The sequence below is a fragment of the Ovis canadensis genome, chromosome 7 (assembly GCF_042477335.2).
Source record: "Ovis canadensis isolate MfBH-ARS-UI-01 breed Bighorn chromosome 7, ARS-UI_OviCan_v2, whole genome shotgun sequence".
Lineage (NCBI taxonomy): Eukaryota > Metazoa > Chordata > Mammalia > Artiodactyla > Bovidae > Ovis > Ovis canadensis.
Genome location: NC_091251.1, coordinates 46,139,314 through 46,155,159, shown reverse-complemented (window position 1 = coordinate 46,155,159; position 15,846 = coordinate 46,139,314). Strand labels below are relative to the sequence as shown.

The window sequence follows — 15,846 nt, the reverse complement described above, 5'->3', positions numbered from 1 at the left end:
TATTAATAAATACATCTGTTGGACACTTACTGTGAGCTCTTTACATGGATTATCTTACTGAAACCTGAAACCAACATTTGGAGGTATGTACTACACAGAAGTAACTATAGATAGGCACCTTGCTCAAGGTCCCACACAGAGAAGGACCAACGACAAACCCAGGTCCCCTGACTCCCAGTCCAGTGCTCTCGTGCTGTCTTTCCAGGACACTAAATCCAGGACTACATCCTGGGGGCACAGTCGGGCAGAAGTCTCTGGAGGCTTGAGTCTCCCGAGAAGACACACAGTGAATACTTGTTGGCTGACTGACAGGAGGAATAAAGGAAATGGCAGCTCCAGGTGTTTGGTTGGCTTCAGCCCAGGGCGTGGTGACCAGGAGGGCCTCCTCTCACTCTGGGGACCCAGACTTCTAGAACACTTCTGGGGGAGGTTTGGCCATCTCCTTCTGGTCACCTCTCTCTCAGATGCCCCCACACCTTCTGTCAGATGCCCCCACCAGACCTGACCACCTCTCACAGACTCAAGAGGGCTCCCATCACCTCACCTAGGACCTCACTCAGGACCTCAGGACCTCACTCCCATCACCCTGAACCCAAACCTGCCCAACTTCACTTCCTGTTGTGTTTTGGTGCTACCCTCCCTCCTTTCTTCTCTTAAGCTGATCTTAAAGTCAGTACATTGGGGTTAGAGTGAGACAGGTCAAAATCCGAGGTGTGGTCTCAGAAACTGGAAATAGTCAAACTAGCACAGTATCTGTCAAGATGGACGCTGATTTACGCTTGTTGTCAGGATCTGTTTCTGTAGAATGAACATACCTTGACAAATAGGAAACGGGAACAGCCAACTCCCATCCAGATGAGTAGGATGTGATAGTGCCCACCTTAACTCATTTCCTCCTCCCCATGGCACTTGAACTTTGAACTTCATCTCCATTTTGCCGGTGAGGAAATTGAGGCATAGAAGATTTACATAAATTTGGAATAAGCAAAAAAAATTAGTGGGTGTCCACTGGAAAACTTTGCAGTGTTTAGAGCTCATCCTCTGGGCTGATTAGAGCCTTTCGTTGCTTCTGAGCTTGTTTGCTATTCTAAATTGCAGAGAAATGATGGCAGTGCCATGATTCCTATCCTTGGTTACTCAGATTCTGTTTGTTTGAGGGACGATACTCTCCTCTTGTGGAAAAGTCAATTTGCTTCCATGTACACTGATTTCAATATTCCTGTTCTATATGTGTGTTTGTTCCTTGGAGTCTCCTTTGAATGGATTGTGACACCTACCTGCTTTCCTCATTATAATGCTAAGGTAAATAGCTCTTACATATGTGTATGAGTCATGATTTTACCTTTTAATTTTTTAAATTATCTTTTAATGGGGATAAAAGGTAATTTTTCTCTGGTCATTTAGACAAGGAGAGGAAGACCTGGGGTTCAAAATCAGGCAGCTAGGATGCAGCATCTGTGTTTATAACCGTCACTCTATGTTCCAGGTACCTTGATTGCATTAGAGCGGCTGCAGCTGTAAATTAATCAACCCTTGCCTAAATAAGACCCTTGATCCTAATTCAAACCCTAGCTCTGATTAAAAGCTAATAAAATAAATGGTGGACACGTGTGACCCCAGCATTTCTGAGAGATTACCTTAGGTGGTATAAGCAGGACACTCTTGCAGGCCCTACGGCTGAGGAGCACGGGTCTTTCCTCCAAGGTTTTCTGGTAGTGGCCTTGCACTTGACCTCAAGTAGATGGTGGAGTTCCAGGGTGATCTGTCTTGCCCTTGGTGCTGTGCAGACCTTTTTTGAAGACCAGGATGTGGGAGGGGATTTGGAAACAAGTTTTCATTCCCCAGGTCTCCTTGGGTAAGGGAGAAGGAGCCAGAAGCTGTCTGGGTTGTACAGCTGGGAGACAGTGACCCAGCTTCCTGCCACATATACTCCAAAAGCCAAAAGCCATCGACCTGATTGCAAGGTAGGATTTCAGGTGCTTGACAACATTAGAATTTAACCATGTCTTATTGACAGAGACTTTCAATATTTTTGTTCACTGAGCAATCTTTACTCCTAACTGGATCATAAACGATTCCATTTTTTCTCATTGGAGAATTTATTTTCAGGTGTTTGTTTTCATAAATTGATTCATTTCCTTCTTGTTTTTATTCATTATATTTACTTTTTAAATCTAAAGTTTTAAAATTTAGCCACATTATCTTGTTTCATAGTACTTGTTTTTATCATCTTTTATTTATGGCAAAAATATGGGTTTTCCATTTATGATAATGATTTTGTTTTTGCTTTTCTTTATTTATTTTTAATTGGAGGACCATTGCTTTACAATATTGTGTTGGTTTCTGCCATACATCAACATGGATCAGCCATAGGTATACATATGTCCCCTCCCTCTCGGACCCCCCTCCCACCTCCCACCCCATCCTACCCCTCTAGGTTGTCCCACAGCACCGAGTTGAGCTTCCTGAGTCATACATCAGATTCCCACTGGCTATCTATTTTATATATGGTAATATATATGTTTCCACACTGCTCTCAGTTCATCCAATCCTCTCCTTCCCCGACTGTGTCTGCAAGTCTGTTCTCTATGTCTGCGTCTCCATTGCTGCCCTGAAAATAGGTTCATCAGTATCATCTTTCTAGATTCCATATATATTCATTGATGTTCAATTTTGTTTTATCTTTCTGACTTACTTCACTCTGTATAATAGGCTCTAGGTTCATCCACCCCTTTAGAACTGACTCAAATGCATCCCTTTTAATGATGAGTAGTATTCCATCATATGTATGTACCACTGATTTTTTAATCCATTCATCTGTTGATGGACATCTAGCTATTGCAAATAGTGCTGCAGTATACACTGTGGTACGTGTATCTTTTTCACGTATGGTTCTCTCAGAGTATTTGCCCAGTAGAGGGATTGTTGGACCGCATGGTAGTTTTATGATAATAATATTAAATAAACTTTATGTATAAAATGAGTCAACTTAAAAGTGTTAACTACCAATGCAGGTGGTAATTGGGTAATGGCAGAAATCAAGATGGTGGTATCCAAATAATGGAAGGTGCCTGTGTGTGTGCACACTCTTTGTGACCTCATGGACTGTAGCCTGCCAGGCTCCCCTGTCCATGGAATTTTCCAGGCAACAATCCTGGAGTGGGTTGCAATTTCCTCCTCCAGGGGATCTTCCCAACCCAGGGATTGAACCCTAGTCTCCTGTATCTCCTGCACTGGCAGGCAGATCCTTTACCACTCACCACCTAGGAAGCCTGGGTAGGAAGGTGGCTGGGCTATAAATTATAGCACTGCTTAGTACTCTTTGCTGAGCATTCATTGCATGCCAGCCTCGATGTTATCCACAGCAGTGCTGTCTGATAGAATCTGTGCTAATGGAAATGCTAATCTATACCTGCACTATCCAAGCTACATGGGGATATTGAGTCCTTGAAATGTGGCTAGTGAAACTAAAGAACTGAATTTTTTCTTTTTTCTTTTTTGGCTGAAGCACATGAGCTTGTGGGATCTTAGATCCTTGACTAGGGATTGAACCTAGGCTCACAGCAGTGAAAGCACTGAGTCCTAACCATTGAACTGCCAATGCCTGATATTAATTTAAATGTAAGCATCCATGTTTACTATGTTAGAGCAAGCTGAAGGGTCAATGGACATGAGTTTGAGTAAACTCTGGGAGTTGGTGATGGACAGGGAGGCCTGGCGTGCTGCGGTCCATAAGGTCACAAAGAGTTGGGAAGTGGTGAGATGTGTCCACCTTGATGGCTAATCCCGACAAGGCCCTGGATGAATCATGGCCTCTTTGTTCTGTGCTCCTTGAGCACAACAGGGCTCTTTCCTTCACCCTGGTGTCACCAACACGAAGCCCATACCTCTAAAAAACATTTCTCAATGTTCAATGAATAACAGAGGGTCAGAGCACAAAGCTCATCATTTAGGGCAACCTTTGGATCACACAAGTCTGTAACTAGTTTCACTTAAATTCATGACCATAAATAGCAGGTGAGCCCTCATATTCCCTGGCAGTCTACAGCACATCTTAAATATGTCCAGTCTCTGATGATTTCACAGTTTCTTCCAAATGTCCAGCACCCTGAAGACCTTGTGTAGCAGATATATGCTGGCTTTCAGTTCTCCAGGATCTGAACCTATTTGTAATCCTCCATCATGTGGGTCTTGGTGAAAGGCAAGGAAGATAAAAGAGTCAGAACCTCATCCACCCCAGAACTAGGGCTCAAGCATTGTTGTTTAGTTGCTAGGTCATGTCCAACTCTCCAAGGACTGTAGTGTGCCAAGCTCTTGTGTCCTTGGGATTTCCCAGGCAAATATACTTTGAGTAAGTTGCCATTTCCTTCTCTTGGGGATCTTCCAGACACAGGGGTTGAACCCAAGTCCCCTGCATTGGCAGGTGGGTTCTTTACCACTGAGCCAGCAGGGAAGCCTGGGCTCAAGCATATAATCTATAATTGGCCAATCTGGTGCTTACAACCAGGACTCTGATTTCTGAGCTAGTGACAGCAAGACCCAGGGATCTTTAGAGGCTATTTATAGTGCTAGTCATTGCAGAGTGGTCTCGTGCTGACAGCTTCATAGGAGGGGTTTTCACCAAACTGTTCTAGTACCATGGGCCTATGAAGATGCCTTCCCAGTTTCAGTTATAACTTTTACCTTTTCACTGAACTCCAAACTTGTGTATGTAGCTGCTTACTTAATAGTTCCACTTGGATATGTAATAGGAATCTCAGATATTACAAGACCAAAATAACCCCTTTCTTCTTCTCACAAAACTTTTACCTCTCACGTTTTTCCTGTCTTAGTAAATGGCATCACCATCACCCATTTGCTCAAATCGAAAGCCTATAAGTCATCCATGATTCCTCTTTTCTTCTTAATGTTCACAGCCAATTGTGTATGAGTCCTATTGACTCTACTTTTGAAGCATACACTAATCTGATTGCAAATGTTGCAAGCACCTAGAGTTTTGTAATAACCTCTGGGGTCACCCCCATATCTCCCCCAAGTTATTTATGTCCCAATACCTGAACTTGTGAATATGTTATGTTACATGTTTAAAGGACTTTTGTGATTAAATTAAAGATCTCTTGACATGGGGAGATTACCCTGGATTATCTAGGATGGCCTAATATAACCACAGGGTCTTTATAAAAGGGAGGCAAAAGGATCAAAGTCAGTAGTAGGAGACGTGGCAATGGAAACAAGGGGTTATAATGAGGTGAGGAAGGGATGCCATGGGCCAAGGAATGCAAGTGGCTTCTAGAAGGGCAAGGAAACAGATTTTTCCTCTGAAGCTTCCAGATGAGAAGTAGCCCTGCAGACACATTGATTTTAGACTTCTGACCTCCAGACCTGTAAAACACTAAGTTTGTGCAGATTTGTTATGCAGCAATAGGAAGCTAATGCAACTGTCTAATTGGTCTCCCTATTTCCTGCCTTGTCTCCACAGTAGCTTCTCTACACCACAGACCAAAGATCTTTAAAAAATGTAAAATAAATTATCACTGTTCTGTTTAAAACTTCCTTAACAAGAAGCTTTTCTTTGTATTTGGAATAAAATCCAAATTTGTCGTAACCACAGGTCCTATATGAGTCCTATATGAGTTGGTCAGTGGCTGCCTCTCCCAGTTTTCCATATTCCTTCACCCCTCCTTCCACATCCACTCCACCCCCACACCCCAAGCCTTATGAACACATGGCAACTTGTTTCCCCTTTGGGGTCTTTGCTCTAGCCATTCTCTGTGTCTGAAACACTCTATTCCTAGATTTTTGAATGGCTGGTCCCTTTAGTTTTAAGCTCAAAGTTCTCCTCAGAGAGATTTCCCTGACACCAACCTGAATCATCCTGTTTAGTTGTCTTCATAGCCGTCATTATCTGAAGCTATACTTCTTCTTTATTATTTATTTCCTTCCTTCTCCTTTAACCCAAGTTTCGGGAAACCAGGAATTTGTCTTTTATCCTGCAGTAGCTCCAACTCCAACCATAGTGCCTGGCACAGGCTAAGAGACCCTCAGTGAAAACCCACTGCTTGATTTCATACTTGACTGTATCAAGGCCTTAAGGTTCAAGTTGGCAACAGCAGGGCTGGACCTAGACCCCAGGTCTCCTGACTGAACTGAGGCAAAACTAAGACCTGACTCCAGGCCTTCCTGTTAGAGCTGGGGCCACCGAGCCTGGTCAGAGAAGAGGAATAGTTCAGAGGACCCCCTTGGGAACGTAATACAATGGCAATGATAAAAACGACAAGTTCAGTTCGGTCGCTCAGTTGTGTCCAACTCTTTGCGACCTCATGAACTGCAGCATGCCAGGCCTCCCTGTCCATCACCAACTCCTGGAGTTCACTCAGACTCACGTCCGTCAAGTCAGTGATGCCATCCAGCCATCTCATCCTGTCGTCCCCTTCTCCTCCTGCCCCCAATCCCTCCCAGCATCAGAGTCTTTTCCAAAGAGTCAACTCTTCGCATGAGGTGGCCAAAGTACTGGAGTTTCAGCTTTAGCATCATTCCTTCCAAAGAAATCCCAGGGCTGATCTCCTTCAGAATGGACTGGTTGGATCTCCTTGCAGTCCAAGGGACTCTCAATCAAGAGTCTTCTTCAACACCACAGTTCAAAAGCATCAATTCTTCGGCGCTCAGCCTTCTTCACAGTCCAACTCTCACATCCATACATGACCACAGGGAAAACCATGGCCTTGACTAGATGGACCTTAGTCAGCAAAGTAATGTCTCTGCTTTTGAATATGCTATTTAGGTTGGTCATAACTTTTCTTCCAAGGAGTAAGCATCTTTTAATTTCATGGCTGCAATCAACATCTGCAGTGATTCTGGAGCCCCCCAAAATAAATTCTGACACTGTTTCCACTGTTTCCCCATCTATTTCCCATGAAGTGATGAGACCAGATGCCATGATCTTCGTTTTCTGAATGTTGAGCTTTAAGCCAACTTTTTCACTCTTCTCTTTCACTTTCATCAACAGGCTTTTTAGTTCCTCTTCACTTTCTGCCATAAGGGTGGTGTCATCTGCATATCTGAGGTTATTGATATTTCTCCCAGCAATCTTGATTCCAGCTTGTGTTTCTTCCAGTCCAGCGTTTCTCATGATGTACTCTGCATAGAAGTTAAATAAGCAGGGTGAAAATATACAGCCTTGACGTACTCCTTTTCCTATTTGGAACCAGTCTGTTGTTCCATGTCTAGTTCTAACTGTTGCTTCCTGACCTGCATACAGATTTCTCAAGAGGCCGGTCAGGTGGTCTGGTATTCCCATATCTTTCAGAATTTTCCACAGTTTCTTGTGATCCACACAGTCAAAGGCTTTGGCATAGTCAATAAAGCAGAAATAGATGTTTTTCTGGAACTCTCTTGCTTTTTCCATGATCCAGCAGATGTTGGCAATTTGATCTCTGGTTCCTCTGCCTTTTCTAAAACCAGCTTGAACATCAGGAAGTTCACGGTTCACGTATTGCTGAAGCCTGGCTTGGAGAATTTTGAGCATTACTTTACTAGCATGTGAGATGGGTACAATTGTGCGGTAGTTTGAGCATTCTTTGGCATTGCCTTTCTTTGGGATTGGAATGAAAACTGACCTTTTCCAGTCCTGTGGCCTCTGCTGAGTTTTCCAAATTTGCTGGCATATTGAATGCAGCACTTTCACAGTGTCATCTTTCAGGATTTGAAATAGCTCAAGTGGAATTCCATCACCTCCACTAGCTTTGTTCGTACTGATGCTTCCTAAGGCCCACTTGACTTCACATTCCAGGATGTCTGGCTCTAGATGAGTGATCACACCATCATGATTATCTGGGTCGTGAAGTGAAGAGCTAATGTTTATTGAGCAGGCTCTATGAGCCGCGCACTGTTTTGTTTAATATTAGCTCATTTATTCTTCAAAGCCACACTGTGAAGTGGATACTATTAGTATACATTGAGGAAACTGAAGCACCGAACTGTTAGGTAACTTGCCCAACACACAGCTGAATGTACACAGCTATAAAGTGAAAGTTGCTCTGTAGTGTCCGACTCTTTGCGACCCCATGGACTTGCCCATGGAATTAACTGAAGTGGGTAGCTTTTTCCTTCTCCATGGGATCTTCCCAACCCAGGGATCGAACCCAGGTCTCACGCATTGTAGGCGGATTCTCTACCAGCTGATCCACAACTACAGGTTTCCATCAAATCCTTCCGTGCTCTTACTCCCTTCCGCTGATTGGATGAGGGGATTGCTTGTCTGTGAAATCAGACACACTCCAAAGGCATTTGGGGTCGTCGCTCTCCCGGAACAGAAGGGGGCGTCCCTGAGCGCGGGCGCGAGGTGGGTGGGGCGGAGAAACGGTGGAAGCAGGGATTGTGTGAAAGAGACAAGAAACCTAATAGCGGAAGTCCCGCCCAGGCCGAGTGAAACTTCCGGCTCCAGAGGCTTGGGGCTTGTGCTGACGGAGCGGAGCCAGCAGCGCCGGGATGGTGCTGCTGGAGAGTGAACAGGTATAGCCAGAGATGGCCGGCTGAGGGACCGATGGTGTTTGGGGCTTAGCTCGGGACCTCTGTCTCTTTCTTCTGGAGGGACAGGGACTTGACGAGGCGGGAAGGGGGTTTGTGGTTGCCTAACGGGGCCGGGCTTGTTGTGTTCCAGTTCCTGACGGAGCTGACTAGGCTCTTCCAGAAGTGCCGGTTGTCGGGCAGCGTGTTCATCACCCTGAAGAAGTGTAAGCAGCTGTGGACGCGGCAAGGCCGGAAGCGGGCTGGGAGGCGGAGCGAGACCCCGGCCCGGGTGCCCAGTGACTGGGAGCCTCAGGCAGAATCTTTCTGCTGCGCATCCTCTGCTTCCCCTGCCTTCCTCCACCTTATCCTGGGCCCATTCAGAGCTGAGGGGCCAGAGAGTATTAGGGATTGGGGCTGGTGCGGCCCCCAGCACTTAACCACCTAAGTCAGTTCCGGTTCCAGTGGGCCCCAGTCATGTCAGGGCTGTCCTTGTCAAGGATTCCAGGCCGCGCCATGATTAGTGAGGTTTAATGTGCTTTGATATTACAGTGTTCCCATCTTGGGAGTAGCAGGTAGGTTCCCAAGATGTGGCCAAGCCATCTGTGATAGCAGATAATGTGGTTAACAGAACTAGATCAGTGGAGGTGGATTAGGTATCCTCTTTGTATCCCTTCCCGACTTATTAACTTTTTGTCTACCTGTTAAGTCTGTGGCTATGTTCAGCAGGATGTATTTTTCATGCAGATGATGGCCGAACTAAACCCATTCCAAGGAAGGGTTCTGTGGAGGGCTTTGAGCCCTCAGACAACAAATGTCTGTTAAGAGCTACTGATGGGAAAAAGAAGATCAGCACTGTGGTAAGTTGGACTCCTAATACTCCTGTTTTGGAATTTTAAAGACTTGAACTTAACTGAGGATGGGTTATATCTGTACCAGGTTTTGTGTTTTTTTTTTTGTAAGTTACTAAATGAAGCCTAGTGTGTAGTTCCCCAGCTGTTAATAGAAAGCCCAAGAGCAAAATTAAAATGAAGGTGGTAGAAGTCAAACACTTGTTAGAAAAAAATATTAGCATATCGGTCCTTACTCAGAGTAGTACTGTAAGGAGCAGCTGGCATATTTGATTCCTTATTCCCTTACTGTGCTGGGGCTTCATTGAACAGTTTCTTGGTACCAGATGCTTTTTACTTTTAAGCTGATTATTCCTTTATCGTTGTGGTTCAGGTACCAAACATGTATTATATCAGGCTTTGAAATTTGAGCATGTAGCCTGGCATGCTACAGTCCATGGGGTTGCAAAGAGTCAGACACTACTGAGCATATGGCACACTGAGTAAGAGTTCTAGCTTTCCCTTTCAAAGTGGAAGTTGATGGCAAAGCAAGAAGACTCCTTGGATCAAATGAATACTTCTTTATTCTACTGGGGCAGAACCAGGCTGCCCTCTAATCAGTATAGGATGTTCAGGATAATGTGGGCTATAATTAGTTGTTTAATCTTCCATTACCAATTATCTTGAGAAGATTTTTACAGTAAAGCAAGCATTTATGTGGCTTAAAAAAATGAAGTTGGGTATCATGAAGTACGGAAAACTAAGGAATCTTCAGACATAAAATTTCTCTTGTGGTAGCTTGCAGTTTGCTTACATGGGCCTGAATTAATGGAAAGTAGGTTTAAAATAAGATGGGGAGGGTGTAATTTAAATGTATCTTGCGCAAAAGGTTAAGTTCTTTGACATTGCTTAGACTCCTTAGAAAAAGTCAGTGCAGTGTGTTTAAGAGATTTCAACAGAGGCGAGAAGCATAGCTTCTTAAGCAGCCCATGTTTCCCATCTTGGTACAATTCTCAAAGTGCAGAGCTACTTTACTTGTTCCTCAGGCAGAGGAAAGTGGAGTAGAAAAATAGCTTTCCCATTCCTGCAGTGGGGAAGAAATATTTTTAAAGGTTAGGATGTCTTCATGAGGCTTTTGAGTTTTACTGGGTGAGGCAGATGATTTTTTTGTGGTAACAGGGGTGATCTTTTCCCCCTTATTTTCCAGGTGAGCTCCAAAGAAGTGAATAAGTTTCAGATGGTGAGTTTCTGGTGTTCTCTGTGTCCCATTTCTTGAAGCAAGAGTCAGCCTAATGTTTAACACTGGGTTGGGTTAAGACTGTGACTTAAGTTCACTGCTCTCCTGTGATACTGTGTTTTACCAATAGTTTACAAGTAAAAGCTGCCAAGCTATGAATTTTACTTCAACACTGACATTGTCTTTTTAGCTAAATTTTGTTGTCTTAGGCTTCATATATGCTATACTTAGAGTACTATGTAAGTCGCCTGCAGTCTACCATTTTTGCTTAAAAAAAAAAGTAAAAAATGTGCAACTCAATAGTGGGTGTTGCAGAACCTGCTATAACGTGAGGGTGTTTGCCTTACACCATATTCCTTAGGATACAGGTGTCCCATAGAATTCTATACTTTATCAGTTAGGCTTTCTGATTTTGGCAACCTTAAATCCATTACGGAAGTAGGGCAGATGCTTCACCAATTTGCAACTCTTTGCACTAAGGTCATGCTCTGTGTCTTTTAGGCTTATTCAAACCTATTGCGAGCTAACATGGATGGGCTGAAGAAGAGGGACAAAAAGAGCAAGAGTAAGAAGAGCAAAGCAGCGCAGTGAAGGGCACCAGCTTTCCCGTTTTCACCAACTAACCACTGAATTGCTATTTTTCCTTTGGTTTTTATTTTTGGCCACAAAGCTGAGTTTCTGATTCCCTTTAATGACTGTTTTCATGTGAGATTAGGGTCATTTTTGGATGGAAGAAGGGCTGCAGTGTTTACAGGGTAGTTACACGAAGCCAGTTTATCTTAGATCTGGCTAGTGGTTTGTGCTGGACAGTTGTATATTCCTAGATAATAGTTTACAGACGCTGTAGCCATCTGTAAAGAGCAGTGTATTATTTAACCTGTATTTATCAGCACTGACCAACTTTTATTCTTTTTCCTACCCCATAAAAAGTTTCCGGCCATAGCTTCTCGTTCTGGAATGATGTGATATGTATAGGCTTGAGGCCCTGTCTTTTGGTTTACTGGAACTGAAACCTGACAATTTTATTAAAAGTTGTGTTATTTCATGGGTTTCCAAGCTGGCTGTATAATTTTATCATCTTAGTTCCTTTAGCAAATCTGAATGAGTTTCATAGCCAAATAAGAGTCTGCTTAACCAGACTAAGGATAAGCTTATTAGAGAATCATCAAGAGTAAAGATTCCAAGTTAATGATGATATTTGATTTCTTTATGCCCTTTAGTTTGGACATTTTCATGTGCTTGGTATATAGGGCTAAGAGAAGAACAAAGCTGTTTTCTTGTGTTCTAGCTCCATAAACCCTGTAGTGTTAATAGATTTGCAATTAAAAAGCAACAGATATATGAAAACATTTATTCAAAAGATAAATTTATAATATATTACACATGAAAAACCTACAAAGCTCAGCTTTGTAGGACAGCTTAGAATGTAAAGCTAATTTAAAATTATAATGAATGTACAATGTTTTATAGTATAAGCTCCTGCCTGTTTGAACAGTGTAATGATAGTTCTTTAGGATTAAAATAAGATTCTGTAGTAGTCATCTCTGTAGCTGTACAGGAAAAGCACAGACACCCTGCAAGAGGAGGGAGAAGACAGGATCAGTATAATGGGTAAAGAACGGGGCTGATAATTTATTTTTAGAACACTTAACTGTAGGAGTTCTGTGTAATCAAAAACAAGATAGAAGGCTAGTCACTAGAAACATTTTAGTGTTTGAAAACATGAACAACTGGCATTCTGACAAGGGGACATAAAACATAGGAGTTACCTGGGTGATTAAAATGATAACTGGGATAGCTGCTACTGAGATCACCGTGTTGTTATTGATACGATCATGACTGTGATTCACAGTCCTGACATGTATTCACTGGTCACCAACTGCAGTTCTAACATAGCAATTTATTAGTCATCTAACCTCAACAAGACAATAACATCTTTGTTACTCTAAAACCCCTTCTTTGGGAAAAACTCCTAAAAACAAACAATGCCCCCCACCCCTCGCCAGCTTGAGTTTTAACCTATATTGAAACCTGCAATGCCTAAGTGATAACTTACTTTTTTTCTACTTTGATGTTATAAATCTCATCACAGACTAATTTGAGGTATCTTTGCTTTGGCAGGCGTGACAGCAGCTGCTTCACAGTTGTGTTAAATGCCTGTTCATCAGCATCCCACTAGGAAAAAATATAGATAAGACTTAACACGTACTAAGGTTTATTAATTGGCTTTTCCTGGGTCACTAATGAGGTGTCAATGCCATCCCCCCTCTAAGTACACTGAAGAGATCAGTTACAGGGGGAAAGAACTAGTGGGGAGACTGCGAGGGTTCTTCTTTTGAAGAAGTGAATTTCTTTATAAAACCAGCTTACTAGATCCTGCCTAAGAATGCTACAGCCCCAGTGTGTTAATGTGACTGCCAACTGTTGACTTTAGGTGAGATGGAGATGCCACCTCTGATGTGCACCTGTTTGAGTGGCTCATGAAGCAGTAAATTACCAGTATTGTGCTGTATGATTATTTACCAGACAGGAGAATACCAGTGAGGATGGAGGACAGGGGAGGGGGAAGTTAGCTTATAAGCTACAGGATATATTGTACAGCACAAGGAATATAATCAATATTTTATATAAATGGAGAATAACCTTAAAATATAGCATGAAATGTCAGTTCTGGGACAAAGTTCATTTTTCATCTAACTTAATCTGATGAAACACTCTGGATAGACAAAAATATTCTTTGGTTAGATATGCTGTAAAAATCACATGTAGTTATTCTTACAGTTGAATATTCTTATAGCAAAGGTAAATATTAAATTTTTAAAAAAGTTCAGTTAGGCTATTTGATAATAAAGGTATGTACCTATTAAAAAAAAGCACACAAAGAAAGACCTACATTCAGTTTTTACAGAAAGACCTTCCATACAGTTTTAGTATTGCAAATGAGCTTCCCTAGTTGGAATGAAGGTTTGTTTGAGGCAGCACAGTATAGTGGGTGAGAATGTAGATTCCACTAGGCTGCCTAGGTTCAGGTCCTGGCTCTGCAGCTCCCTAGTTGGGTGACTTTGAGTGAGATGTTTAACCTCTCTGCTTCCATTCTCCATAAAATGTAAGATAAGGATCTGTAAAAAGGTAACGGTATGTATCCCTTGGGGTTGTTATGATTAAGTGAGTTAACATTCCTAGAGTGCTTAGAACAAGGCCTGCTAGAGCTCGAGACACAGTAAAAACCCTAGGTGTTTGTTAAAAAGCATCTCTGAAATGTAAAAAAAAAACAACAAAAAAACCACTAGGAAAGTGTGATTCCCTCAAAATCTGATTTAGTAATTCATATCACACAAAAGAAACAATGCTCCTAGATTCCTGGGACTGCTAGAAAAATGCCTCATATCATAAAAGAAAATAATACCACTTTTAACTTTCTTTTGGCAAATCAACAGAAAACTTTGGAATTTTAAAGACTATAGTGCAGAAGAGTTCATCTTGCTTACCTCTAATGACAGAAACTGTAAGATTGTTTCTTTGGGTAGATCCACCTGTTGATAACACAAAAATGTATCACGTCAGGGATCCTAAGCAGCACATACTGACTTGTGACTGTGGTGTCACTTTGGATGGAGCAGCATGAATGGGATGCTTCCATGCTGCTTACTGAATTTGGCAGTGATGTGATCTCAGCACTTAGAACTAACACATCACACCACAAAACTTTGGCAGCACTACCTGCAAAGGCCTGGAAAGTGAAAGAGTGAGTTGCTCCGTCGTGTCCGACTCTTTGCGACCCCATGGACTATACAATCCATGGAATTCTCCAGACCAGAATACTGGAGTGGGTAGCCATTCCCTTTTCCAGGGGATCTTCCCAGCCCAAGGATCAAACCCAGGTCTCCCACATTGCGGGCGGATTCTTTACCAGCTGAGCCATGAGGGAACCCCAAGAATACTGGAGTGGGTAGCCTATCCCTTCTCCAGTGGATCTTCCCGACCCAGGAATCGAACATTGCAGGCAAAGTCCTTTACCAATTGAACTATCAGGGAAGCCTGAAACATTCAGAAAAATGATTTTCGTTTTCAGTCCCCCTATTCCCAATCTTTCAGAGGAAGAAACTAGGAGAAACAGGCCTGTATCCCAATTCTGTTGACAGCAAAAATTTGACAGTGTGGACAAAAGCCATCCTCAGAAAGTTAAAGAAAGTGACTTACGGCCAAAATTTCAATTTCGCTGCTTTTCTGATGTAAGTTAGCAAGGGAGGTCTGAAGTCGGGTTTGTACCTAACAAGAAGGAAAGTGTGTTAGAATTCAGAATCTGTCCAGTCAAGCCATCTTTCTTACCATTTCAGTTCTTATTCTAGGAAACAATCACAGGTGACAAACCAAAGCCTAAAAGGGATCCCAAATACTATATAAGGACTTGCTCTTCATCACCTCAGTAAGATGAGTGTCTAGTGTATTACGACTTCAGGAAAAATGAGATTTTATAGCCTACCTTGATCCTTTGTTTACTAATCCACTTATTTCTTTATAATTTTGAACTGACATGTAATAAAAGCTCAGTACTGTAAAATAGTGCATGCAGAAGCAGGGAGATTTTAGTATTAAGCTAAAGTTAAGAAGGGGACAGTGACAGCATTGAGAACATGGAACTGAAATATGGTAGATATGAAAAGTGAGTTTCCACCCAACACTGAGAAATAGCCAGGAAAGCTAACAAAATGAGGTAACTTGATCTTTTGTGTTTCAGTCTAATTACATTCCTAAGTAATGGCTACCCTCTCACACCCTACTCTCAAATGAGGCCAGTGTCCTAACTCTGCTCATTAGCTTTTCTACGCTGTCCTTCCCTCTGTCCCTTCCGTTTGGAATGCCCTCATCTTCCCTCTCTGCCTGCTGAAATCCTTCAGGGATCACCTCCACGAAGCCTTTCTTGATCATCCATACAAACACTGATCTTTCTTTCTCCCCCATGTCTGTAGCATACTCTTAACACTCATTCAGTATACTTAATTCAGCATCCTAGTACTGATTTTCTTCTATTCTCCAACTATATATATGCTTCTAAGGTTATAAAGTCTTTGAGGACTGTGGCCATGTCATGTGTTTTCCATTTTACCTGGCACTTAGCACAGAATCAGGCAAATAACAGATACCAAAAACATGTATGCAGTGAGGAACCTGCTACACATCTTGGGCTAGATCTCCTCTGCTTTGTTATGTACAACAGAACCAAATAGGATCAGAAACTTTTTGCTTGGACTCAGTATTTCTGACAACAGCTGC

The 15,846-nt window shown here is 42.5% G+C and overlaps 2 protein-coding genes across 4 annotated transcripts in view; one reads left to right on the top strand and one right to left on the bottom strand.

Moving 5' to 3' along the window:
- The first annotated feature begins 8,311 nt into the window (after positions 1–8,311).
- SRP14 (signal recognition particle 14) lies at positions 8,312–11,617 on the top strand. The gene is made up of 5 exons (XM_069596028.1): positions 8,312–8,511; positions 8,660–8,732; positions 9,253–9,365; positions 10,543–10,575; positions 11,074–11,617. Exons 1-5 carry the CDS (start codon positions 8,488–8,490, stop codon positions 11,161–11,163), a joined length of 333 nt encoding a protein of 110 aa, XP_069452129.1. The 5' UTR covers positions 8,312–8,487; the 3' UTR covers positions 11,164–11,617.
- A 292-nt stretch (positions 11,618–11,909) lies between these two features.
- The window catches only part of EIF2AK4 (eukaryotic translation initiation factor 2 alpha kinase 4), a 101,832-nt gene continuing 97,895 nt past the window's right edge, over positions 11,910–15,846 (bottom strand). For all 3 annotated transcript variants that reach the window (XR_011258180.1, XM_069596026.1, XM_069596025.1), the window contains 4 exons: positions 14,773–14,841; positions 14,061–14,105; positions 12,629–12,747; positions 11,910–12,146 (listed from right to left, as the gene is read on the bottom strand). Coding sequence is in view for 2 of the 3 variants with exons in the window: in XM_069596026.1 (XP_069452127.1) it covers positions 12,089–12,146; positions 12,629–12,747; positions 14,061–14,105; positions 14,773–14,841 (291 nt within the window). In the remaining variant the exon portion in view is untranslated. The remainder of the gene's footprint in view (positions 12,147–12,628; positions 12,748–14,060; positions 14,106–14,772; positions 14,842–15,846) is intronic.

Coding starts and splice junctions, on each gene's coding strand:
- SRP14 (XM_069596028.1), top strand. CDS start 8,488: ATGGTGCTGCTGGAGAGTGAACAG. Junction 8,512..8,659: donor TGCTGCTGGAGAGTGAACAG/GTATAGCCAGAG, acceptor GTTGTGTTCCAG/TTCCTGACGGAGCTGACTAG. Junction 8,733..9,252: donor GTTCATCACCCTGAAGAAGT/GTAAGCAGCTGT, acceptor TTTTTCATGCAG/ATGATGGCCGAACTAAACCC.